This window comes from Oncorhynchus kisutch, linkage group LG7 (genome assembly GCF_002021735.2).
Source record: "Oncorhynchus kisutch isolate 150728-3 linkage group LG7, Okis_V2, whole genome shotgun sequence".
In the NCBI taxonomy this organism is placed as follows: Eukaryota; Metazoa; Chordata; class Actinopteri; order Salmoniformes; family Salmonidae; genus Oncorhynchus; species Oncorhynchus kisutch.
Window position 1 is genome coordinate 26141751 of NC_034180.2, and position 27841 is coordinate 26169591.

General features: G+C 43.3%; 2 protein-coding genes across 9 annotated transcripts in view; one reads left to right on the plus strand and one right to left on the minus strand.

Moving 5' to 3' along the window:
- LOC109894371 (epithelial cell adhesion molecule-like) lies at nt 1–26919 on the plus strand. Of its 8 annotated transcripts, none has more exons than XM_031828758.1 (14): nt 5–772; nt 2360–2503; nt 14258–14379; nt 19835–20007; nt 21513–21738; nt 23334–23476; nt 23596–23654; nt 23785–24948; nt 25170–25410; nt 25519–25590; nt 25689–25752; nt 25854–25955; nt 26173–26510; nt 26593–26647. In XM_031828758.1, the coding sequence occupies exons 8-14, from the start codon at nt 24750–24752 to the stop codon at nt 26636–26638; spliced, it is 1062 nt and encodes a 353-aa protein (XP_031684618.1). In that variant the 5' UTR covers nt 5–772; nt 2360–2503; nt 14258–14379; nt 19835–20007; nt 21513–21738; nt 23334–23476; nt 23596–23654; nt 23785–24749; the 3' UTR covers nt 26639–26647. The 8 variants fall into 8 exon arrangements, with proteins under 8 accessions (XP_031684620.1, XP_031684618.1, XP_031684615.1 ...); XM_031828755.1 differs by adding an exon at nt 1490–1730 and having other exon boundaries at nt 9–772; nt 21513–23476; XM_031828756.1 differs by adding an exon at nt 1490–1697 and having other exon boundaries at nt 10–772; nt 21513–23476.
- The window catches only part of LOC109894373 (26S proteasome regulatory subunit 4), a 13859-nt gene continuing 12887 nt past the window's right edge, over nt 26870–27841 (minus strand). Inside the window, exons 10-11 of the mRNA XM_020487820.2 lie at nt 27434–27588; nt 26870–27301 (exon numbers count right to left, since the gene is read on the minus strand). Of these exons, the coding sequence (XP_020343409.2) occupies nt 27167–27301; nt 27434–27588 (290 nt within the window). The 3' untranslated portion in view covers nt 26870–27166. The remainder of the gene's footprint in view (nt 27302–27433; nt 27589–27841) is intronic.

The window sequence follows — 27841 nt, forward strand, 5'->3', positions numbered from 1 at the left end:
GCTACGTTGGATCTGCAATGCGTCAAGCAATGGCGCTTAATGTTACCTCAGTGGTTTTGGAAAATGGTGTAACCGGACAGTCTACATTGTAACACAGAGTATTTTTGCAACACTGTAAATAATTGCTTACGACAAGACGTTTCTTTCAGTCTTTGTAGTTTCTCAAAATGTTTCCGCCTCACCTGGCAAGGGCTCGATTTGAGTTTTTCGGGAGGAGTGGTGGTGATTGGCGATTGGTCACCGCAAACATACACGGAACATGTAGTCGCGGAATTTTAAATGGCGGGTTTCGATGAAGGAATATAGAATTACAATATTAGAAAGCTTGTGCTGATTCCAAGTCTATTTTGTAAATTAGACCAGTACTGGATACAAAAATCAAGATTTATCAATTTACTATGGCTAAACAAACTGTTTAATAGTAATGATGATTGATTTTAGACAATTATCTCGCAGCCTGCAACAATCAATGGACTGGAAAACCATTGAATTAACGATGAATCCCAACAACATTCACGCTTTAATCAGTTTATGGAAGTGACTGATTGATTCATGCTCAACGATGAATAGGCTAAACTAAATCATAAAATGTGCCATCAAGATAACATGATTTAGCCTAAAATTATAGCTACTACCCCTCCAACAAACCACAGTCGCTTCTGAGATGACGTCATATTTATCCGACTGTTTACATGCAGAGGAGAACAACACATGGCTCTATTTCCAGCTTTTGTACGATTATCAAATACAAAACCTGAGAATGCACCTAAAGGTAATATCCTAAATGTTTATTTATGTTTAGTGTGAACCAGCTAACCCTCTTTCTGTGACGGCCCAGGACTTTGAAAGAGAGATCTAGTGAAAGTAAACGCAAGTGCGACGTTTCTGCCTTTGACAGAACGTATTAAAAGAGCTGTCAGTGTCAGCTTGATAATTGATCTAGTTTGTTAGCTAAATATCTCCAAACACAATTTTACTATAGCTAGCTAAGTGTCTTTGCCATCGGTAACACAGTCTGCTCGTAACATAGCTAACGTCCCCCCAAAATGCAAAACCCTAACCCATGGACACAGTGCGAGAACTAATTGCGATTGATTAGACATGCCTCCTCTCTCTCCTCGGAACTAGAATGGCTGAGCAATTAAAGTTTCTGTACCGACGATGTTCTTTCTGTCCACCAGCGAGCCACTGAGAAAGCCAATGAGAGACAACCAGCAGAAACAAGATGTTATTATCATAAAATTCTTTAATCGTTATTAAGTTATTTCCCTACCTCTGTGACAGAATGGTATTTCATGCTCCATTGTACAGGAGACAGGATAAGGCATTCTGCCCTCTTTGAGAAGCACTAGAGGTTTTATCGAGTGGCTTTGAATGTTGGGATGTGGGATGATATGATCTGAGCATTGACCGTTGTTGAGAGTTTCACCCAAAAGTCAATAGCTTGTGGTATTTGTACTTAAATGTTTACTACTAACATTTCTGACAGACAACAGATAGGGAGGATAAGAATGGCTACCCATCCAAGAAGAATAAAAAGAAGAAGAAGAAGAATAAAAAGAAGAAGTACAAGAAGAAGAATGGAGAACCCTCTACAGCAAGCAGTGGCTCATATTCAAATACTATCTACTCCAGTGATCTCCTGAAAAAGGCTGAGACTACACCTCACACATATGACCTCACTCCCTTTGTTCCCAGTGAGACCCAGTCACTCAGATTTACATGCTCTGGTAGGGATTTCAGGACTGGGTTAAAATGTATAAAGCATCTCAGAGTAGGAGTGCTGATATAGGATCAGTTGGGCAAGGGGTGAACTGTTCCTAGACCAGCACTCCTACCCTAGGATGCTTTTTAAATACTTGCCCATGACTGGTAATACTGTACTAGTTGTTGCTGGGTAGGACTGAGATTAAGTGTCTGTGGCTCAGTGTGTTACAGGAGGTCTACTCTGGGTGTCTAGGCTGACTGCCAGTTGAAGGAGCTCTTCTTGACAGACTCTGAACTAACTACGACACACACACACGTTTCTATGCCTCTCTTTCAGGGACTGACTCCTAAACAGGAGACTTGTGTAACTCGTCTTTGAAGCTACAGTTAAATTAGCCTAATGTTAGGATTATGTTTTGGATCTGTTCTGTACTGTACTACCAATGTTTTACAACTAATCTGTGCTTTACTATCAATTTTTTAAAACTTAAAGTACACCATTATATTTGAGCTCTGTACTCTACTCTTATTGTATTTGTATTGTATTTTTATACAATCATGAAAACACTAACTTGTTACATGTCAGCCAACTCTTTCTTTAGAGGTATATACTCTGCATTGATCCTAATGTTGTTGTTCTTTCTGTCTATAGTGAGGAGGTGCAGTGTCAGCTGGAGGGGTCTTTTGTGTGGCTGGACGACCTCTAGACCCCCACCGATTGGCCCTTCTGCGTGGACAGAAGAGCAGACCTTTCCAACTTGGAGTACAAATCGCTCTACAGAGAAGACATCGCTAGGTAGGTAACCTCCCTTCCACTGCACCACTGCAGCACATTCCACTCTCCGTCTCTCCCCTTCACTCCCCCCTCATCTCTGCACCACTACAGCCATATCAGCTCTTGTGTAGCCGCTCATCAGCCATCATCTGCCCACTCTTACCCTGTCCATGCTAGTGAGCTGAACAGAGCTGAGCCGAGCCAAGCTTAACAATACTGCACTGGCCTGGCAAATAAAATATCTGAGCCAGCACAGTCCGGTTCAGGTTGGCACAATAGTGTGAAAAGGGTATCTGTTGGCCAGCAGCCTGGTTCTGCTCCCAACTCAAGGTCAGTCAGAGAGGGAGTCAGTCAGCTCCAGCTGCAGGTGCCAGAGCCTTCATTACAGTATGCATCATCACGGGGGAGGGGGGGGGGGGGTTGATAATAAATGCTGCACTGAGAGTTTTGGGTCTGCAGCCCTGCAGTAATCCATATCTCACAGGTGGTTTTACTACTTCAGCCCTCTGCCTGCCTGCAGCCCACAGTCAGGGTGTGGAAGTGAAAGAGTTCACCTGCTGTAAATTCCTTCCTTTCTGTCAGAGCGCTTCTTAGATAAGCCATATGTCCTAGTGAGTTTAATAATAGGATATATGCTTGTGGAGGGGTATATAGAAAGTGCTTGTGGAGGGGTGTATAGAAAGTGCTTGTGGAGGGGTATATAGAAAGTGCTTGTGGAGGGGTGTATAGAAAGTGCTTGTGGAGGGGTGTATAGAAAGTGCTTGTGGAGGGGTGTATAGAAAGTGCTTGTGGAGGGGTGTATAGAAAGTGCTTGTGGAGGGGTGTATAGAAAGTGCTTGTGGAGGGGTGTATAGAAAGTGCTTGTGGAGGGGTGTATAGAAAGTGCTTGTGGAAGGGTGTATAGAAAGTGCTTGTGGAGGGGTGTATAGAAAGTGCTTGTGGAGGGGTGTATAGAAAGTGCTTGTGGAGGGGTGTATAGAAAGTGCTTGTGGAGGGGTGTATAGAAAGTGCTTGTGGAGGGGTGTATAGAAAGTGCTTGTGGAGGGGTGTATAGAAAGTGCTTGTGGAGGGGTATATAGAAAGTGCTTGTGGAGGGGTATATAGAAAGTGCTTGTGGAGGGGTATATAGAAAGTGCTTGTGGAAAGTCCCTTGAACTTGAACCCCCTTGAACTTTTTTCACATTTTGTTGCGTTAGAAAGTGGGATTAAAATAGATTTAATTGTAATATCTTGCCATTGAGCTACACAAAATACTCCATAATGTCAAAGTGAAAAGACAATGATACAAATCTTTACAAATTAATACAAATGTATTAACTAAAATATAATTGTTGCTTAATGTAAGTATTCATTCCTTCTATTTAGGCAAGCATAAATTAGTTCAGAAGTAAAATTTGGCTTAACAAATCACATAACTTATATGGTCTCTGTGTGAAATAATAGGGGTTGACATGACTTTTGATTGACTTACCCTTCTTCTGTCCCCTAAACATTCAACATCTTTAAGGTACCTCAGTAAAGTATTGAATTTCAAGCACAAATTCAACTGCAAAGACCAGGGAGCTTTTTGAAAGCCTCATAAAGAAGGGCAGTGATTGGTAGATGGGTAACAATAACAAATCAGACATTTAATATATCTTTAAGCATGGGACCATTGGAGATTTTAATAGCTACAGAGTTCATTGGCTTTGATAGTAGAAAACTGAGGATGGATCAACAACATTGTAGTGACTCCACAATAATGACCTACATGACAGAGTGGAAAGAAGAATACAAATATACAGTGCCTTCAGAAAATATTCATACCCCTTGACTTATTCCACGGTTTGTTGTTACACACTGAATTTAAAATAGATTTGTTTCTGAACCATCTACACTACACACAATACCCCATGTTTTTATTTTTGCAAATGTTTTGAAAAATTAAATACAGAAATATCATATTTACATACAGTACCAGTCAAAAGTTTGGACACACCTACTCATTCCAGGGTTTTTCTTTATTTGTACTATTTTCTACATTGTAGAATAATAGTGAAGACATCAATACTATGAAATAACACATGGAATCATGTAGTAACCAATAAAGTGTTAAGCAAATCAAAATCTATTTTATATTTAAGATTCTTCAAAGTAGCCACCCTTTGACTTGATGACAGCTTTGCACAATATTGGCATTCTCTCAACCAGCTTCATGTGGTAGTCACCTGGAATTCATTTAAATTAACAGGTGTGCCTGGTTAAAAGTTAATTTGTGGAATTTCTTAATGCGTTTGAGCTAGGGCTGGGCGGTATACCATATTTTACTATATACTGGTATTTTGGGTTTTTACTTTACCTTCTATAAGGGAATTTGAATGTTTGGTTTGTTAAATGTGATACGCCGTATGTAATATCCATTTTTATATTTTAACCCGCTGCATCAAATCAAATTTTATTGGTCAAATACACATGGTGAGCAGATGTTAATGCGAGCGTAGCGAAATGCTTGTGCTTCTAGTTCCAACAGTGCAGTAATATCTAACAAGTAATCTAACAATTCCCCAACAACTACCTAAAACACATAAACCTAAAGGGGTGAATGAGAATATGTACATATAAGTATATGGATGAGCGATGGCCGTTTGGCATAGGCAACGTGCAGTAGATGGTATAAAATACAGTATATACATGTGATATGAGTAATGTAAGATATGTAAACATTACTAAAGTGTCATTATTTAAAGTTGCATTGTTTAAAGTGACTAGTGATCCATTTATTAAAGTGTCCAGTGATTGGGTCTCAATACAGTATATACATGTAGACATTATTAAAGTGGCATTATTTAGATTGGCATTGTTTAAAGTGACCAATAAAAGAGCGGTGATAAAAGATAAAAGCGGTGTGAACAGGCAGTGGCTCGGGTGGTTCTTGTCCTTAATGATCTTTTTGGCCTTCCTGTGACATCGGGTGTTGTAGGTGTTCTGGATGGCAGGTAGTTTGCCCCCGGTGATGCTTTGTGCAGACCGCACCACCCTCTGGAAAACCTTGCTGTTGAGGGCGGTGCAGTTGCCTTACCAGGCTGTGATACAGCCCGACAGGATGCTCTCGATTGTGCATCAGTAAAAGTTTGTCAGGGGTTTGGGTGACAAGCCAAATTTCTTCAGCCTCCTGAGGTTGCCTGTGTGGGTGGACCATTTCAGTTTCTATGTGATGTGTACGCCCAGGAATTTAAGACTTTCCACCTTTTCCACTGCTGTTCCCTTCGATGTGGATTGGGGTGGTGCTCCCTCTGCTGTTTCCTGAAGTCCACGATCACCTCCTTTGTTTTGTTGACGTTGAGTGAGAGGTTGTTTTCCTGACACCACACTCCGAGTGCCCTCACCTCCTCCCTGTAGGCTGTCTCGTCGTTCTTGGTGATCAAGCCCACTACTGTTGTGTCGTCTGCAAACTTGATGATTGAGTTGGAGGCGTGCATGGCCACACAGTCGTAGGTGAACAGGGAGTACAGGAGAGGGCTGAGCACACACTCTTGGAGGGCCCCAGTGTTGAGGGTCAGCGAACTCTCTCTCGCTCTCGCTCGCTCTCTCTCTTCCCCCCCCCCCCCCCCACATGCCGCTTTCCACACAGATCTAGTCCCACCCCCTGTCACTCAAGGAGCGCATTTGTTGTTGCTTGACCACGAGACACTTTCGTTCAGTCTGCATTGTCAATGCAGCACATGCAACAATGTTGATGACAACGATGTTGTTTCCACTTTGATCTTAATATAAATCCACAATAATTCTATAATTACAATATTAGTTTGTGTTTCTTACATCTGCAAACAGCTAGTTTGTATTTTCTTAGCAAGTTAAGCTAAATTGTGTTAGCCACTAATGCTAATCATTAGTTAGCTGTCTAGCTAACTAGCTAATAAAGTACTGAGTCAGAGCAAATGTAGCTAGCTAATACAGCCTGATACCAGTACTGGTGGAGGCTTAAATCAGCGTGTTTGTGCAACAGTATCTTCTAAATCAGGGGTGAGGGATTTTTAAAAATACATTTTTTTTAATTTAGAAAAACAACGTCTAGAGCTTTTAAAAATTGATTTAAAAACAAATGTATTTATGAATTGGCTCGGGGGCCTGATCAAACGGTCTCGTTGGCCGTATATGGCCCAGAGGCAGGACGCCCCCCACACCTGTTCTAAATCAAAGAGGAATAGGCGAAGCATGAATATGTTGGCTATATGAATAAAGATTTAATGTAGCCACAGATTGTAGGAAACACTGAAAATCACTTTGGTTCCTATCCTGTTACAATAACTTGTCCATGGCATTTTCATTCGTTGTCATGTCAAACACTGTATTCAAAGTGTCCACTATTATTTATATTCTAACTATAGAATTATAATAAACATTATATTTCCATGATTCCAAAAGTTTACCCAAGTGTTTTGATCTAAATCGCAATTGCAACATTTGGTTAAAAATAAGGCCTAGTATTTTTCCCCATATCGTGGCAATGTGGAAATGATTTCAAATGAGTGCAGGAAATGCAGAAATTGATGGAAATGCAGGAAATAATTTTACGTTGAAGTTGAATTGAACAGTATAAAACAATCAGAATGGAGAAGGACCCATTGAAATAATTTACAATATATGTGTTTTCACGCACTACTCATAAAGCAAATTTAGAACTTTTATTAATCAAAAACATCAAATACAGTCAAATACTGTCATACTGTAAAAAATGTGAAAAATATCATGATATGATATTTTGGCCATATCGCCCAGCCCCAGTTTGAGCTAATCAGTTGTGTTGTGACAAGGTAGGGTTGGTAAACAGAAGATATCCCTATTTGGTAAAAGACCTAGTCCATATTATGTCAGGAACAGCTCAAATAAGCAAAGTGAAGCGACATCACTTTAAGACATGAAGGTCAGTCAACGCGGAACATTTCAAGAACTTTGAAAGTTTCTTAAAGTGCAGTTGCAAAAACCATCAAGCGCTATGATGAAACTGGCTCTCATGAGGACCGCCACAGGAAAGGAAGACCCAGAGTTAGCTCTGCTGCAGAGGATAAGTTCATTAGAGTTACCAGCCTCAGAAATTGCAGCCCAAAGAAATGCTTCACAGAGCTCAAGCAACAGACACATCTCAACATCAACTGTTCAAAGGAGACTGCATGAATCAGGCCTTCATGGTCAAATTGCTGCAAAGAAACCACTACTAAAGGACACCAATAAGAACAAGAGACTAGCTTGAGGCAAGAAACACGTGCAATAGACATTAAACCACTGGAAATCTGTCGTTTGGTCTGATGAGTACAAATGTGAGATTTTTGGTTCCAACCGCTGTGTCTTTGAGAGACGCAGGGTAGGTGAACGGATGATCTCCACATGTGTGGTTCCCACCTTGAAGCATGGAGGAGGAGGTGTGATGGTGTGGGGGTGCTTTGAAGGTGACACTGTCTGTGATTTATTTAGAATTGAAGGCACACTTAACCAGCATGGCTGCCACAGCATTCTGCAGCGATACGCCATCCCATCTGGTTTGCGCTTAGTAGGACTATCATTTTGTTTTTCAACAGGAAAATGACCCAACACACCTCCAGGCTGTGTAAGGGCTATTTGACCAAGGAGAGTGATGTAGTGCTGCATCAGATGACCTGACCTCCACAATCACCCAACCTCAACCCAATTGAGATGGTTTGGGATGAGTTGGACCACAGAGTGAAGGAAAAGCAGCCAACAAGTTCTCAGCATATGTGGGTTCCCCCAAGACTGATGGAAAAGCCTTTACAGGTGATGCTGGTTGAGAGAATGTCAAGTGTGTGCAAAGCTGTCATCAAGGCGAAGTCACTTTGAAGAATCTAAAATCTATAGTGGACAAACAAAACCCCCAAAATTCTGACAAACTCCAAGCAAGAATGGGCTGCCATCAGTGGCCCAGAAGTTAATTGACAGCATGCCAGGGCTGATTGCAGAGGTCTTGAAGGGTCAACACTGCAAATATTGACTCTTTGCATCAACTTCATGTAATTGTCAATAAAAGCCTTTGACACGAATGAAATGAATGAAATGCTTGTAATTATACAGTATTTTATACCATAGTAGCATCTGAAAAAAATATCTAAAGACACTGAGGCAGCAGACTTTGTGGAAATTAATATTTGTGTCATTCTCAAAACTTTTGGCCACGACTGTACACACAATACCCCATGATGACAAAGCGATAAAAGGTTTTTAGAAATTGTTACAAATCTATTCAAAATAAAAAACTGAAATGCCTTATTTGCCTAACTATTCAGACCCTTTGCTATGAGACTCGAAACTGAGCTCAGTTGTATCCTGTTTTCATTGATCATCCTTGAGATGTTTCTACAACTTGAAGTCCACCTGTGGTATATTCAATTTATTGGACATGATTTGGAAAGGCACACATCTGTCTATGTAAAGAGCAAAAACCAAGCCATGAGGTTGAAGGATTTGTCTATAGCGCTCCAAGACAGCATTGTGTCGAGGCACAGATCTGGGGAAGGTTACCAAAAACATTTATGTAGCATTGAAGGTCCCCAAGAACACGGTGGCCTCCATTCTTAAATGTAAAAAGTTTGGAACCACCCAGACTCTTCCTAGAGCTGGTCAGGGAGGTGACCAAAAACCCGATGGTCACTCTGACGGAGATCCAAAGTTCCTCTGTGGTGTTGAGAGAACGTTTCAGAAGGACAACTATCTCTGCAGCACTCTACCAATAAGGCCTTTATGGTAGAGTGGCCAGACGGATGCCACTCCTCAGTAAAAGGCACATGACAGCCCGCTTGGTTTGCCAAAAGGCACCTAAAGGACTCTCAGATCATGAGAAACAAGATTCTCTGGTCTGATGAAACCCAGATTGAAATCTTTGGCCTGAATGCCAAGCGTCACGTCTGGAGGAGACCTGACACCATCCCTGCGGTGAAACATGGTGGAAACACGAACATTTCTGGACAGACGTGAAAATAGCTGTGCATCGATGCTCCCTATCCAACCTGACAGCTTGAGAGGACTGCAGAGAAGAATGTGAGAAACTCCCCAAATACAGGTGTGCCAAGCTTGTAGCATCATACCCAAGAAGACTCGAGGCTGTAATCGCTGCCAAAGGTGCTTCAACAAAGTACTGGGTAAAGGGTCTGAATACTTATGTAAATGTGATGTCCACTTTTTTATTAACTGCTAAAGGGCAACAAATAGAGCTCCTGGCACATGTCCAGTTGATGTCGGGTTTAATGTGTTGTCGATGTGGCATCTGTATCTTAAGAGACCTGCAATCAATACCTGTTAATACACTCACTCACTCACTCACTCACAGCAAGCTAAGAGAAATGTGATCAATAATTGCCAATTGTTGGAATGGTGCTTGGTCTATTGCTGTAGGGGGGACTTTGGTTTTACCTTTTGGATGAGGTCGGTTGATGCTGCACCCCTTTCACAACTTTCTCAAATCAACCATTTCTCAAGACATTCCACTACTGTGTTTTCTTTACAGGGATTCTACATGTTACTGTAATGATTATAATGTCTTTCGAGGTACAAGAGGAAAAGCCGTTCTTCTCTGGGTTTGGACACGCGATCTCAGGCCATGAGCTGGTCTGAGTCTTGCCCAGAGAAGAAGAGAGGGGACAGAGACCCGACCGCTACTTCTCCCTCACCGTCCGCCAGCTGCTGGAAGGTGAGGCTGAGGGCGGGGTTCTGCCCTGGGCCAGGCCCCCTGGGTCAACTCGCTGGGGGTGTATGACTCCTCCACCTCCCTGTGGCAGAGGAAAAACCCTCTACTCCCAGAGACAATGCTGCCGCCCTGCTGGCTGAACAGGTGGAGGACTTTAACAGGAGGCTGAGGGAAACCTCCACAGACAAACACCTGGCTGCAGTTTGTCCACTTCCAGGTTCGGTATTCAACGTTAAAACCCCTCAATTACACACCACACCAATCAGTGTCATCACATCACACGAGATTTCACTAGGATTTCAAAATAGTTTTTGCTGGCCTTTTCACTAGGACAGGAAATGTGTCGTGATACCAAAAAAATCACATGATTATGTACTAGCTACTATCATTACTTTTAAATTATAATAACTTCCCGATCTGTATTACAGGACGAGGTGGCGAGTGCCCCCGGGGTGTTTGGTGACATCTCTGAGAATGAGACAGAGCGCCAGAAGAGGTCAGCGAGGCCACGCATTTTGGATCGAGCGTTGGACAGTAACCCCAGCTGTGTGGAGCTAAAGCTGGAGCTACTGCGTCTGTGCAGGGAGCTGTGGGAGCCAGCAGCTCTGTTGAAGGAGTGGAAGAAACTGGTGTTCCTGCACCCCAACAGCCCCCCCACTGTGGAGGAAGTACCTGCTGTTTGTGCAAAGCCACTCAGCACCTTCTATGTGTCAAAGGTCAATACGGTGTACGGGAAGTGTCTGAGCACACTGGCGGTAGTGCAGGATGGGAGCATGTTGTCTCACCGGGCGCTGCCGGGCACTGATGAACACATGCAATATATACTACATATTATTATGTTTTGAATTCAATTTAGCACGAATAACTTATTTAAGGTAGACTCAGCGATATGGCGTCGATGCAGAAAGTAAACGGCATAGTGGGGCAATTTCCGCAGCAACTAAGAGCGTTGACTCGTGACGCTCAATTTCTCCGCTGTTTTGGTGCTCTAGCTACCACACTGTGAACAGAGCGTAGCGAACCCATTTCACGTACAGATCCTGTGTGAGAGCGAAGTCTCGCATCTTATTCATCTCAATGTCTGCCCTGCTGCTCGTGGCAAAATAATTTCTCACTCACTGCCTGCTCTGTGGACTTAATACTGTACATTCAAGCCTGTTCTGATTTTTTGTTCTCATCCTTCGTTCGCACAGGGCCGTCCCGTAGAGGGGCCGTCCCGTAGAGGGGCCGTCCCGTAGAGGGGCCGTCCCGTAGAGGGGCTGACACAGAGAGCGAGAATTATGGTTCAAGTTTCTCCTCGTCAGTATGTTATGTGCTGCTGCTGTATTGAACTGTTTGTGGTTCATTCTGCATGTTTGCACTGTTACCGTGAGAGTGGAAGAGAAGAGTTGATGAGTCGTCATTTTGGTGGAAGAGAAAGGTGCCGTTGTCTCTAATATCATGTTGTAGGGATTGTTTCGATGGTCTAGACATGGAGGGAGTCATTGAGATCTATGTCATTCTTCTACTGGGGTCAGCTAATAGATGACGTGTGTGTTGTGTTTATATATCTTTCAACTCCTTTCAGAAGCCTTTGGTATGGATTTGATGAGCTTGTAATCTCTTGTGATAGACTAAATTGAGTTAGCTGGCTAGCTGGGCTCCCGAGTGGCTCAGCGGTCTAAGGCACTGCATCTCAGTGCTTGAGGAGTCACTACAGACACCCTGGTTCGAATCCAGGCTGTATCACAACCGGCCGTGGTTGGGAGTCCCATAGGGCGGCGCACAATTGGCCCAGCGTTGTCCAGTGTAGGCCGTGATTGTAAAATAAGAATTTGTTCTTAACTGACTTGCCTAGTTAAAGGTAAGACCAAAAAAGAAGAAAGCTAGTTACATTATTGTGGTCATATCATAATGTCATTGCCAGATGTCTATGGGTGCAGCAGAGCCATAGTACCAGAGCCTCAGCAGGCGAAAGTTGTGGAATGGTGCAGATAGATGTCATAAATAGAACTGGCATGATTCCTTCTACATGACAGTTATATCTGCAACTTTCTGTAACATCTTTCACCTTCCTGAGAAGACCCCTAAACAGGTTTGTGCTGTGTCATGTTTCTGACCACTGACAGGAGAAAAGGACCCGGGAGGAAGGGAGGGAGAAGGAGAGACGAGAGAGGGAGAGGCAGAAAGAGGGAGGATAATGGATATCCAGTGTCCACGCTGCTGATCCATGATATGAATACTGCAGCGATGGCTTAGCCTCCTGGCCCTCTGGCAGCTGCCCCTCAATTTGTCTAATGAAACTATTATCTAGTTAGACTGGCTGGCCATCGGTCAGTCTGGGTAGGGCTGCAAACTGGGCTGATCCTGGAACTATCCTGTCAGGGCTTTAGCCTGTTGAACGAACAATGATAAGGATGGGACGCACTCCAGGAACAATTCAAGCCCTTTCCCCCCCATCTAAATAATAAGATTTAGACAAACAGAAGCCAGTACTCGGCATTCATTAGCCTACTGGAACAATTTGTCTGTCTACCACAGCTTACTGTTATTACAACAATGGCTGGTTGTCTAAGGGTGGAATAACATGATATACATTTGATGTTATCCAGTGATGCCTCGCTTATTCAAGTCACCTGGAATTTTGTTTAACATACTGTAACTATTTGGGTTCACAGATCACCTGTTGCAACTCAGAAAACAGGCTAGCTGTTTCAGGTTCAACACATGTATGTAATCACTTGTGGAATCTTTGGTATTCTCAACTCGACTTGATAGGTACAGAAAGCTCTTTTATTTGAGTGATTCTCTTGTTATAATATGATGGTCACAGACTCCCTCTTGTGGTTGGATAGTACATATTTGAGCGTTTCTGCAGCTGCACCGTTGACAGATCAAACAGTGTGGGAGATCTAAGCATGGAATAAGCAGCATGTGCTAAAACTGGACCATAGCCTCTGCCTACATAAGAATGCTGGTCATATATCTACACCGGGCTCCTTGCATTCCGCTGAGGGAGACTGTCAGTATCTTTGACTGTTTGTTTCATTTTAGAAAAATGCTGACAGCAGGTAGCCTGGTACCAGATCTGTGTGTGCTGTCTTGCCAACTCCTATGGTCAGTGTCATGCCAATGATTACAGGTGTTGGGCAAGACAGTACAAACAGATTTGGGACCAGGCTACAAGGCAGGGCAATGCAAACCCCAACTTGTAGAGAAGGAGACGGCAGCATTAATTATAACTCGATAAGGATTTCATGAATATTGAAGGCCGCTTTTGAGAAGCTGCCATTTCATGCGACCTCAGGGATGTGTGCCTTTAATTCGCCTGCTGAATTTTTCATTCAGGAAAGATTAGCTATCTGTTATTACTTTTCAAACCTTTTTTTCTCTCACTTTATTTTCCTCATCCTACTCAGTTTTCTCTTCACTCAACGTCTGAGGATATATTCACCTTTAAAAGCTCGTACTAAACGAATGGACCTGTGCTGGTTCTAATAGGTGGGATTGAAGTGGATGCTTTGTGTCACGGCAAGAGTCAAAAGGCCTCCTGTGGGGCAGGGGGCAGGAATACAAAAAAAGTAAGACAAGACGGACAACACAGACGGAAGACACTTGGCAACAGCACAGATGCCTCAGCAGACAGACAGTGGAAACAGCACTTCACTACAAGAGACATCATCACACTACATGAAGGGAAACCTATGACAACAAAAATATACATGGCACAAACAACGTTAAGGCCAGGCAACAGCACGAGGGAAAAAGACTGTCACAGTACAAGCAACATAGCCCTACTGAGCAGACCAATAGACAGACCGCACCAACAAATAATGGCAGCGCAAGCGGACAGACAGAAAACGGACACCACAATCAACAGTATAGGTTATTGGCTCGCATAACAGCTACAGCCATTGAGTCCTTGAAAGCTGAGACGGTGACAAAACTTTCCAGCTTTATCATTTTTTTGCAGATGTGTTCCAGTCGCTATCTGCAGCGAACCCTGATTCAGGGTTAGTTTGGCAGAGGAGCGATGACAATACAGAAAACCAAGCCTAGATTAGATGGCCTGATTAATGATGTGGTATTGACTGTTCTCTCTGTCTCTGTCTTTATCTCTGCAGCCATCTTCCTCCAGCAGTGTCATTTCCTCAGGCATGCAGGCCACTCAGAAAAGGCTGTGCGCCTGTTCCAGTGCCTGCTGGACTTGACCTTCTTCAAGCCAGACCTATCCACCAGACAACAGGTAGACAGACACACACACAGTCATTCCCCATGTACCTCTGCAAAGAACACATATGCATCTGGCTGGTTGCTCTCTCCAGAATAGACTCATGATGAATTGGGGGTCTGTGTTACCGTATTGGCTGTTTATCCAGAGTCAGTGCACCAGTGGGATGTGTTTACCTTAGACTAGGGCTGTGTGTTTTCCGTCACAGGCATTAAAGCAGTGCTGGGGACCTATCCAGAGAGTGCCCTTCAGGCTATGGTCTGGGCCTTGTCACTTTACTTTAATCTCTACATGGAAACTTTGCTAACGGGGCATTTAAAATGCATGACCAGCTTTTAATAGAGGCTTTTTACCAGCAGTGGTGCATTCTAATTCTTATCCAACTGAGCCCTGGCCTTCTCAGCCAAATCCCTTTCTGCTGAGAGAAAAGTAGAGGAATATTACCCTTATCAAGTACTGGGAGAGAGAGAGGTCTCCCTTTCCTCTGTGAGTTTATACTGACAACTAGCTGGCCAAATAGAGAGGTACAATGGAAAACATTTTGAGAGGTTTCATATTCATGGAATATTCAAGCATGGAATACGAATTATGAACAATGTTGCTTGCGATCCTCCGAAGAATGTGTCTGGGGGCTAAGCTTCCGCTCTCTCTCTCTGTGTGTGTGTGTGTGTGTGTGTGTGTGTGTGTGTGTGTGTGTGTGTGTGTGTGTGTGTGTGTGTGTGTGTGTGTGTGTGTGTGTGTGTGTGTGTGTGTGTGTGTGTGTGTGTGTGTGTGTGTGTGAGTGTGAGAGAGAGAGGGAGAGAGAGAGCGCTAATAATGGCCTGTTTGCAGTGGCTCACAGCTAGCTCTCCCCCCAGGACATGTTGCTGTGTGTGTCTGCATGGAAAACACAGCATTAACTGTTTTAATTGATCAGAGATTCTTTAGTGGATATTGGAACATAGTCTAGGTCAATTGAGCTTTGTATAGTTAAAATGTAACACCATATAGGATTTAGTGATATTTCTCAACCAGATTTGGAATTACTGATACCCAAAGCCCCATGTTCAGGGCCCGCCTGTCTTTTGTCTCAGATTCCCTGAGATTTAATAAGAATATGAATGGGTTGGAGCCCAACTCTGCAGCCAAACGTAAGATGGCTACAGTGCATTTGGAAAATATTCACATTTTGTTATGTTACAGCCTTATTCTAAGATTGATTAAATATTTTATTTATCAATATTTTTCCTCATCAATCTACACACAATACACTATAATGACAAAGCGAAAAAAGGTTTTTAGAAATTGTTACAAATTTATAAACATAACAGAAATACCTTACATAAGTATTTAGACCTTTTGCTATGATACTTGAAATTGAGCTCAGGTCCGTCCTGTTTCCATTGATCATCCTTGATGTTTCTACAACTTGATTGGAGTCCACCTGTGGTAAATTCAATTGATTGGACATGATTTGGAAAGGCACACACCTGTCCCACATGACTGTGCATGACTATGCATGTCAGAGCAAAAACCAAGCCATGAGGTTGAAGGAATTGTCTGTAGGGCTCTGAGACAGGATTATGTCGAGGCACAGATCTGGGGAAGGGTACATTTCTGAAGCATAGATGGTCCCCAAGAATACATTGGCCTCCATCATTCTTAATTGTAAAAAGTTTGGAACCACCAAGACTCATCCTAGAGCTGGCCGCCCGGCCAAATTGAGCAATCGGGGGAGAAGGCAGTGGTGTAAAGTACTTAAGTAAAAATACTTTAAATGACATGTTAAGTTGTTTTTATAGGTATCTGTACTTCACTTTACTCTTTATATTTTGCCATCTTTTACTTTTACTTCACTACATTCCTGAAGAAAATAATGTACTTTTTACTCCATACATTTTCCCTCACACCAAAAGTACTCGTTACATTTTGACAGGAAAATGGTCCAATTCACACACTTATCAAGAGAACATGCCTGGTCATGCCTACTGCCTCTGATCTGGCAGACTGCTTCATTTGAAAATGATGTATTTTACGGTGACTTTCACTTTTGCTTGAGTTCTGTTCTACTAAGGTATCTTTACTTTTACTCAAGTATGACAATTTAGTACTTTTTCCACCACTGGGAGAAGGGCCTTGGTCAGGGAGGTGAACAAGAACCCGAGGGTCAGTCTTACAGAGCTCCTGAATTCCTCTGTGGAGATGGCAGAACCTTCCAGAAGGACAACCATCTCTGCAGCACTCCACCAATCAGGGCTTTATGGAAAAGTGGCCAGACAGAGACACTCCTCAGTAATAGGCATATGACAGCCTGCCTGGAGTTTGCCAAAAGGCACCTAAAGGACTCTCAGACCATGAGAAACAAGATTCTCTGGTCTGATGAAACCAAGATTGAACTCTTTTGCCTGAATGCCAAGCGTCACGTCTGGAGGAAACCTGGTACCATCCCTACGGTGCAGCATGGTGGTGGCAGCATCATGATGTGGGGATGTTTTTCAGTGGCAGAGACTGGGAGACTAGTCAGGATCGAGGGAAAGATGAACGGAGCAGAGAGATCCTTGGTGAAAACCTGCTCTAGAGTGCTCAGGACTTCAGACTGGGGCGAAGGTTCACCTTCCAACTAGACAACGACCCAAAGCACACAGCGAAGACTACGCAGTAGTGGCTTTGGGTCTCTGAATGTCCTTGAGTGACCCAGCCAGAGCCCAGACTTGAACCTGATCGAACATCTCTGGAGAGACCTGAAAATAGTTGTGCAGCGACGCTCTCCATCCAACCTGACAGAGCTTGATCTGCAGATAAGAATGGGAGAAACTCCCCAAATACAGGTGTGCCAAGCTTGTAACAAAGTACTCAGTAAAGGGTCTGAATACTTAAAGTGATGTAAATGTGATATTAAAATGTTATTTTTTTATACATTTGCAAACATTGTCCATTTGGAAGACCCGTTTGCGACCAAGCTTTAACTTCCTGACTGATGTCTTGAGATGTTGCTTCAATATATCCACATCATTTTCACTACTCATGACGCAATCTATTTTTTGAAGTGCACCAGTCCCTCCTGCAGCAAAGCACCAACACAACATGATGCTGCCACCCCCGTGCTTCGCGGTTGGGATGGTGTTCTTCGGCTTGCAAGCCCCCCCCCCCCCTTTTTCCTCCAAACATAATGGTCATTATGATCAAACAGTTCTATGTTTGTTTCATCAGGCCATAGGACATTTCTCCAAAAAGTATGATCTTTGTTCCCATGCGCAGTTGCAAACCGTAGTCTGGCTTTTTTATGGCGGTTTTGGAGCAGTGGCTTCTTCCTTGCTGAGCAGCCTTTCAGGTTATGTCGATATAGGACTCGTTTTACTGTGGATATAGATACTTTTGTACCTGTTTCCTCCAGCATCTTCACAAGGTCCTTTGCTGTTCTGGGATTGATTTGCACTTTTCGCTCCAAAGTACGTTAATCTCTAGGAGACCGAACGCATCTCCTTCCTGAGCGGTATGACATGGTCCCATGGTGTTTATACTATTGTTTGTACAGATGAACGTTTGGAAATTGCTCCCAAGGATGAACCAGACTTGTGGAGGTCATGGCTGATTTCTTGTGATTTTCCCATGATGTCAAGCAAAGAGGAATTGAGTTTGTAGTTAGTCCTTGAAATACATCCACAGGTACACCTCCAATTGACTCAAATTATGTCAATTAGCCTATGACATAATTTTCTGGAATTTTCCAAGCTGTTTAAAGGCACAGTCAACTTAGTGTATGTAAACTTCTGACACACTGGAATTGTGATACAGTGAATTACAAGTCAAATAATCAGCAACCATCACTCCCGTGTTCCAATGGCACAGTGTTAGCTAATCCAAGTTTATAATTTTAAAAGGATAATTGATCATTAGAAAACCCTTTTGCAATTATGTTAGCACAGCTAAAATCTGTTGTCTTGATTGAAGAAGCAATAAAACTGGCCTTCTTTAGACTAGTTGAGTACATCGCTGTGTACTACTCCCTTCACAGAACAGCGCAAACTGGCTCTAATCAGAATAGAAAGAGGAGTGGGATGCCCCGGTGCACAACTGAGCAAGAGGACAAGTACATTAGAGTGTCTAGTTTGAGAAACAGATGCCTCACAAGTCCTCAACTGGCAGCTTCATTAAAAAGTACCCGCAAAACACCAGTCTCAACGTCAACAGTGAAGGGGCAACTCTGGGATGCTGGCCTTCTAGGCAGAGTTACTCTATCCAGTGTCAATGTCTTTTTCCCATCTTAATCTTTTCTTTTTATTGGCCAGTCTGAGATATGTCTTTTTCTTTGCAACTCTGCCTAGAAGGCAACATCCCGGAGTCGCCTCCTCACTGTTGACGTTGGGACTGGTGAACAGCTGTGGGCAAGGTTCTGACAAGCTTCTGGGTTTTGTTGGTGGTGGCAAGGACACACCCAAGAAACACCAACATCAAACATGAACTCACGTTTGGCTTCTGTCATGGCCGCCAGCCTTTCTTGAGGAGCAAGCCAAAAACTATGCCAAGTCAGCGGGTGCAGTTCCCCTTTAATGAGGAAGAGAGAGACTCCCTGTGGCTTTACTCTGTAATCATCAGATTATTAGAAAATGATCTGAGCAATTTGTCCAGAAATTAGAGCAGTACTAAACAGTACCACCTTAAATTCTACACTAATGAGTTTCTGCTGTTCTCCATGGAGGTCTGGTTTGCTAATCACTGCAGCACTCTGTTGATGGCAGCCAGAAACGTGCACTGGCAGCATTATGTTGATGGCAGAGAGACACATGCTGTCCTGCTATGGTCCTGTTACTGTCCTGCAGGCTGTCCTGCAGTGCAGCCTAATTATCTTCCTGTCAGGAGAACTGCTGACCTCAGCGCAGACAGAGACAACTGCCCTCAACCCATAAAATGATTACATTGTTGAAATAACCGACATTCCCACTCCTCCACCCACTCTGTGATTGTGCTTAGTGTTAATTACTGTGTTATTTAGGAATTGATTGATATAAATATATGTAAATATAAATAATACGTGGTAACACGTTACATGAAGTTTGCTCACAAAACGACTTCTAACTTCCTTCATACTGGACACAGAGACATACAAATGGTACCCACAAGTGTCCCTTTAACCTTCCCTGTGTTGTATCACTAATTACACTAGTAACCTCATAGCGTAAGGAAATGTTGGCGATATAAGTCGTAATGTTAAAGGAATACTTCAGGATTTTGGCAATGAGGCCCTTTATCAACTTCCCCAGAGTCAGATGAACTCGTGGATACCATTTTTATGTCTGCATGGGATTTGAAGGAAGTTGCTAACTAGCCTTAGTGCAATTGCTAACTGGCGTTAGCACAATGCCTGGAAGTCTATGGGTGTCTGCTAATGCTAGTTAGCCTTGGCTCACAAAACGACCTATAACTTTCTTCATACTGGACACAGAGACATACAAATGGTATCCCTTTAACCTTTAGAACCTCTGTGTGACAGATGATGAAGATGATAAAGATCAGGAGGAATCAGAGGTGAAGGATAAGACCTGGCCCAAGTGGAGGATCTGGTTGGACGCAGAGACGTTACATGAGGCCATCTATTGGCTGCCGTGGAGGGCAGACAAAACCAAAGGCCAATCGGTGGAGGACTGTGAGGACCCGGACTTACAGGTATTGGCTGTAATCACTGGTGATAGTGGTGCCAAACCTGGGATATATCTACCATTAAAAATGGGTCCTAGCGTTGCTATTTACAGTGCATTCGGAAAGTATTCAGACCCCTTGACTTTTTCCACATTTTGTTACGTTACAACTTTATTCTAAAATGTATTAAATAGTTATTTCCCCTCATCAATCTACACACAATACCCCATAATGGAAAAGCATAAACTGTTTTTTAGAAATGTTTAGAAATGTATAAAAATAAATTAAACTGAAATATCATATTTACATAAGTATTTAGACCCTTTACTCACTACTTTGTTGAAGCACCTTTGGCAGCAATTACAGCCTCGATTTGCGGAGTTCATCCCATTATTTTCTGCAGATCCTCTCAAGCTCTGTCAGGTTGGATGGGGAATGTCGCTGCACCTATTTTTTCAGTTCTGTCCAGAGATGTTCGATCGGGTTCAATCCAGGCTCTGGCTGGGCCACTCAAGGACATTCAGAGACCAGAAGCCACTACTGTGTTGTCTTGGCTATGGGATTAGGGTCGTTGTCCTGTTGGAAGGTGAACCTTCAACCCCCGTCCGAAGTCCTGAGCAGGTTTTAATCAAGGGTCTCTATACTTTTCTCCGTTCATCTTTCCCTCGATCTTGACTAGTCTCCCAGTCCCTGCCGCTGAAATACATCTCCACAGCATGATGCTGCCACCACCATGCTTCACCGTAGCGATGGTGCCAGGTTTCCTCCAGACCTGAAGCTTGGTATTCAGGCGAAAGGGTTTCATCTTGGTTTCATCAGTCCAGAGAATCTTGTTTGTCATGATCTGAGAGTCCTTTAGGTGCCTCTTGGCAAACTCCAAGCAGGCTGTCATGTGCCGTTTACTGAGGAGTGGCTTCCGCCTCGCCACTCTACCATAAAGGCCTGATTGGTGGAGTGCTGCTGAGATGGTTGTCCTTCTGGAAGATTCTGCCATCTCCACAGAGGAACTCTGGAGCTCTGTCAGAGTGACCATCTGGTTCTAGGTTACCTCCCTGACCAAGGCCCTTCTCCCCTGTTTGCTCAGTTTGACCGGGCGGCCAGCTAGGAAGACTCTTGGTGGTTTCAAACTTCTTTCATTTAAGAATGATGGAGGCCACTGTGTTCTTGGGGACCTTAAAAGTTTTTCTTCGACCTCATGGCTTGGATTTTGCTCTGACATACACTGTCAACTGTGGGACTTTATATAAATAGGTGTGTGCCTTTCCAAATCATGTCCAATAAATTTAATTTTATCACAGGTGGACTCCAATCAAGTTGTAGAAGGATGATCAATGGGAACAGGATTCACCTGATATCAATTATGAGTCTTATCGCAAAGAGTCTGAATCCTTATGTAAATTATTTATATTTTTAATTTTTAATACATTTGCAAAAATGTCTAAAAACCTGTTTTGGCTTTGTCATTAGGGGGTATTGTGTGTAGATTGATGAGGAAAACATTTATTAAATCCTGCTGACACTTCCTGTTATAGCCTACAGTTCCTGAAGCCTGCTGCTGGATGACCTGGCTCTGCTGGGAGACGTTCATGATCCTGACTCACCTCTGACGACCTTCCCGTCAGCCCCGTGGGTCACATGACTTCGCTGCAGGGCACCAGGAGGGGGGCTTGGCTGTGCAAGCAGGGGGAGGAGTTTCTGTTCTCTACTCAGGAGAGATCCGTCTTCTCACTGCACTGGATCCAGTATGAGAAGCTCAAGGTAACGCCAGGTTATCCTAGCTACAAGCTTTAGAGTCAGGCAACCATATGCTCAGCCAAGGGCAATTCCTTTGGTTTGAAAGGCTTTTTCTAATCGTGAAGGAATTAAAAGTAATTGTAAGTGGAGGTGGAGGAGGAGGAGGCCTGGCGAGGGGGTACGGACAGAGCAGTGGCAGGGAAGACTGTCACTAGGTTAAGTAGGCTCTAGTTTAGTCTAATCTTGATTATTGTCCAGTCGTGTGGTGCAGTGCTGCAAGGAAAGACCTAGTTAAGCTGCAGCTGGCCCAGAACAGAGCGGCACGTTCTGCTCTTCATTGTAATCAGAGGGCTGATATAAATACTATGCATGCCAGTCTCTCTTGGCTAAGAGTTGAGGAGAGACTGACTATCACATTAATCTGTTGAAAATCCCAAATGGTTTGCAATTCAAGTTACACACAGCTCTGACACACACACTTATCCCACCAGACATGCCACCAGGGGTCTTTTCACAGTCCACAAATACAGAAAAAGTTCAAGAAAGCGTACACTATAATATAGAGCCTTTAATGCATGGAACTTTCTTCCATCTCATATTGCTCAAATAAACAGCAAACCTGGTTTCAAAAAACAAATAAAGCGACACCTCACGGCACAACTCCTCTCCCCTATTTGACCTAGACAGTGTGTGTGTATGCATTGATATGTAGGCTACGTGTGCCTTCATGTAATTCTGTCCTTGAGCTGTTCTTGTCTAGTGATGTTCTGTATTATGTCATTCTGTATTATGTTTCATGTTTTGTGTGGACCCCAGGAAGAGTAGCTGCTGCTTTTGCAACAGCTAATGGGGATCATAATAAAATACCAAATACCACTACCGCAGTGTCTTCACGAGCGGTCTCTATCCTCACCAAGCTAGCAGAGGGTAGTTCGTATGCCCCCTTCACTGGACAGGTGGCTCCAGTGGCCGTTCGGAAGCCCAGGAAGGCATATGAGCAGCCGGTGGTGAGCTTCCTGCCGGGCAGGTCAAAGGACTAGTGGGGTGGTATGCCCTGTTCCATTACCTGACTGTGGGGGTTGATGCTGCAGATGCAGTCTACAGCCTGGCCAAGGAGAGGCTGGAGCAACACCCCAGTATGTCAGCCCAGGGGTCAGCTAGCAGCGAGCGACACAGACACAGAGCTCTACTGCCTCCGAGGGTGATGCCCTGGCTGTCCAGCAGGCGGCACTGCTGTGCTACCACAGCAGCACCCGCGTGTACCCAGTCAGCCATCTCAGACTGGAGCTGACCTCGGTGCTAGCCTGCTCTGGCTCGAGTGCCCCCCTGTGGCAGCTCTATGTGCCTACCAAAGCGGCGGCAGGGCATGCCGCTTCTTCCACAGCGTGACCAAGGCTAGCGCCTGTTCGCCATCAGTGCAGAGGAAGCAGCTGGTAGACGCTACAGACGTGGGAACACTGAGGATGGAAGACTTTAATCAGTATCAATTTAATCAAATAATGTTGATAACAGAGCACACACACAGATAGTACTAGTCTGCAGTAGCTCACATTTAGATTGAAGTTCATTGGGTTAGCTAACTGGAGGATTTTTCGGAGTTGTTATTGCTTTCTTGGCAGGTCTGGTTGCTATGGCGACACCTTCTCCAACCTTCCAGAGAACGGCCTAAGCAAACGTATTCGCTCACTGTTTGAGAACGCCATAGCAACAGAGCACGGGGTCCCACTGTCCGTGGCTGTGGAGGATGTACATGAACTTCCTGGTAAGACACCTCTTTAAAACATACCCCTAAATCATTATCCAGTTATCAGTTCCAATAGCCGAATGATGAAGGAGCATTGGAAGTATGGCTGACGTCAGGTGTTTTGTTGTGTACTATAGGTGTCAGAAGGGAAAGTGGAGAAGGGAAGAGTGCTCTCCAGGATGTCCCATGGGCCAAGGTGAGCACAGTGACAGATGAAATGATGAAACAGTGATAATTAGTAGCTCTTTGGTGTGTTTTAGTAAGAATATATGAACTTGTTTCTGACGTGTGTGTGTGTGTGTGTGTGTGCGTGTGTTCATCCACAGGGTTTATACATGGACACGGTGCAGCTCTTTCCTGAGCACGTGCAGGAGTTCCTGGACCTGATGACAGAGAAGGAGCTCAGACAGGGTTCCCATGGAGGAGGTGGACATACTGCTGGAGGACTGAGGCTCTAAAACTCAGTGCAACAGGAGCCTGGCTTCCTCAGATACTACTGTGGACACCCAGACGTCGTGCACTGACCAATAGAACAGTGTCCTCAGAAAAAATTGCATTTTACTTTTCAAACAGTGTGAATAAATGATTTTACACATACGCTGTATTATGTGTTCATTCAAAAATGTCCATATTTTGATGGATTTAATATCTATTTTTATATCAAGGACTTGAGTTTAAACTGATTTAAAAAAAATAGATTACTCTGATAATTTAAAATGAATGTTTTGTTTCCCAACACTGGTCTGCCAAGCTTTATTTAAAAATAAGCTCTAAAATAAGCTCTAAGCCTTTCACGCATTGTGAATCCTGAGGGATGCTAGTGTGCATTTCCTGCGGGATAACGACATCACAGCTAAATGGTGTGGAACGGAGCACACCGGAGTGTACACTTTGGAGTCAGGAGGGAAGGAGAGAGGAAACACAGACATGAGGGTAGAGAAGCTTTATATAGTCCCATTACTGCTTATCCTTCAGAGTAGTAGAGCATCCACTCTGGCTGTCTCAGGTGAGTCTGACACTTCTGATGACCTTTAACCTATTATAATGTGCCTCTGTGAGTTTCCTGGATTAGCATCTGCCTTTACATGCTACTAACTAAATGCTACCTTTCTACTTGATACCAACTACTCAGGCTGTGCTATGGTGATGTAGAACTCCATTAGTGAAATATATGGTAACATGGATATCATGTAGTCTTCATAGCTTCTCACTTCATAGCTGTATTTATGTTTTTTCTTGAAATCAGATCAACAGAACTTTTACCTTATATATTTGAAAATTACTTCCATTCATGATGATCTATATTCTGATCACAGATAAAGAATGTAATGATGATGCATTTCCTGTCCGGGAAGACTGTGAAGTTGACACAGTGTGTGGAGAAGCTATATGTCATCACAACCAGTATGTCACCTGCCATGTCAACCGCTGTGGCACCTGTGAACCTGTGTTCCGAGGCTATGACAACATCACTGTCAACTGCACCCAGTGTAAGACAATCTTCTGTGGCTTATATCTCTTATCTGCAGTGGGATTTGCCTTGTATATCAGTATGATTTTAGACATTTAGGCTTGGACATAAATTAAGTGGTTCAATTGCTTCCTTTGTATAAATTCACACACATTACTCTGTAGGCTATGTCTATCTGATATCTGAGTAAATTTGGAATGATATATGAAATTGGAAATATGTTATTGAACCCCTCATCAGTGACTCCCAAGTGTCGTCTAATACACCTGGAGATGTTGAGCAAGCACAGGACAGGAACCATGTTAACTGGGGGGAGTTTAGGGACAAAGTACCATCCAAACTGTGATGGAGCTGGTATGTTCAGACCTAAACAGTGCAGAGAGGAGGACACCAAACTATGCTGGTGTGTTAACAAGGCTGGAGTCCCAATCTCTGACAAGACCCATGACCCCCTCAAATGTGACAGGCTGGTCACAGTCCAGTGAGTGAAATCATGAAGAAAACTATATATTTTATTATTAATATGTATTATATATTGTTTCTAAAATACACAAGTGATCAATAATTATGTTCTGTCTTTCATTTGTAGTGTCATTGATATTCAATTCACATTTAAAGTGGAGTTCACACCTGTTGCAAAAACCATGGATGAGATACGAAGGTTTGTTTCCTTCCTCTGTAGTAACCCATTGATATGTTGTTTTTTATTAAATACAATTTTTATTGAAAAGTTTTGTCACGGCACCATTGTTGTTTCAGGCAGTTGGTATTAAAGCTGAACAGGGAATATACGCTGGATAAAACACAGATCCTAGACATAACTGTGAGTAAGCAGGCATGTTTCCTCATAGATTATCGTTTGAGATTGTGAGTGAGCTCTGTCTTTATGAATGTGTTATTTGTGCTGGTTGGCCACGTACTCAGGTGCGGGAACTGTACCAAGTAGTGTCCATCCGGCTGACTGACGACAGGACAGACAAAGAGCCAGTGGACATAGCAACTGTGGCCTACTACATTGAGAGAGATGTGAGACATTTTGTAAGAGCTGTATCTGCGTTCAGACCTTTCAAAAAGGCTGTTTTCTTGTAAAGTCATTGAATATATCTTTAGCAGTCGACGGGGGCTCCATATTTTAAGAAAGAATCATTTTTTTGTATAAAGGTCTGTTCAATCTGGCATGCCTGGTGCTAATATTTTGCTTTAACTATGCAGTGAAATGTAACTGTTTTGCCATCCCGTCTAGTTGAAAAGCAACAGGTTTGGGTTTGAGGTGGACGGCCGGAGACTAGAGGTGGCGAGGGACTCCGTCAAGGTCCTATTCTTTCACTATGACCACCAACACATGGACATGATGACCATCAATCCAGGCTTTGCTGCCCTCATCCTCATCATTGCCCTGGCCATTATCATTGGTGTTTCTGTGTCTGTGAGTAAGAGCAAAACTAATTGTACACTAGATTCAGTACAATACCACTGCCATCCTCACATCACAACTTCTCTCTCTTTGTCCATCACTATTGTCAGGTGGTGGTACAAAGGAAAGCTCTGCTGGAGAGGAGATTCCAGTTTGAAGTCATTGAGGTATAGTCTGATACAGCAAACTGCGGCATTAATCTGAACTCAATGTATTGTCCTGTGTTTTACTCTCCCTTTTTAAATGCAGGTTCAAGGGCAGAACAACCACCCGGAACAGCAAGAAGCTACCATGACCTACTTTGTCATGTGACATACTTTATCTTTGTTGGTTATAGTAGATTTGTTTATTTTTTAGTTGTCACTCAGTTCATTTATATGCAAAGTTGTTGTCCAATTATCTCTTTCCCTGACTGAAATAATAGTCAGCTGCACATTATGGAAATATTGTAATTGGTTGATTTCTTAACATGGATTCTAACCCGTTTCATGAAATAGTAAACAAGAATTGACCATGGTTGAAAAAAAAAAATTCAATATGTACTTTATTTGAAATAAAAATCAGAATTGTTTCAAATTGTTTATTTACTATTATTGTACTTCAAGAGGTGATACTTAGGTTATGGTAACAGACCATAATACAAGATTGTTCATTTGTTCAGAAAGCCAACTTACTTTAACAGCTGCAGAATTGAATACCAAACAGCTGGCTAAATCTAGTCCAAACTATACAATGAACATGTATGAAAGGTTTTACTAGGCAATAACAGTTTTGAAGCAGTAAGTGAAAGAACAGGACATTTCTGAAGTGCGTTCCGCCCCTGTTAGAGGTATAGTCCCTCTGGTGTCCCTTCCTGTTTCTTATACAACACGTTCTCCTTCGACTTCTTAAAGTCCTCGTTCGTCACCTTCATCCTGCGCTCTCTCAGAGCCATCAGCCCTGCCTCTGTACAAATGGCCTGAAGTGAGAGAAATAAGTTAAACACTTCAGTGAAAATTCTTTGAGGTGCCACAGGATGGCAGCAAAACCAGAAGGTAAAAGTTAGAAAGACTGTATGCCCTTCTATTTATCTCCCAGCTTGTTACTGCACCTTGATGTCAGCTCCGGAGAGGTCATCCTTGGCTAGGATCAGTTCGTCCAGGGTCACATCGTCTGCCACAGTCATCCTGCTGGTGTGGATCTGGAAGATCCTTCGCTTGGTCTTCTCATCCGGCAGGGGGAACTCTATTTTACGGTCAATACGGCCTGAGGAGTGGGGGACAAAAAGATATACCAAATCAGAGGACATGCTCTTTGGGGCAATCACATAAGATATGTGATCTTCCTGTCTGGATTGGGTTCGTGCAGTGGGTGAGATCTTCATGGGCTATACCCGGCCTCTAGTGGTGTGGGGGCTGTGCTTTGGCAAAGTGGTTGGGGTTATATCCTGCCTGGTTGGCCCTGTCCGGGGGTATCGTCGGACAGGGTCTCCCGACCCCTCCTGTCTCAGCCTCCAGTA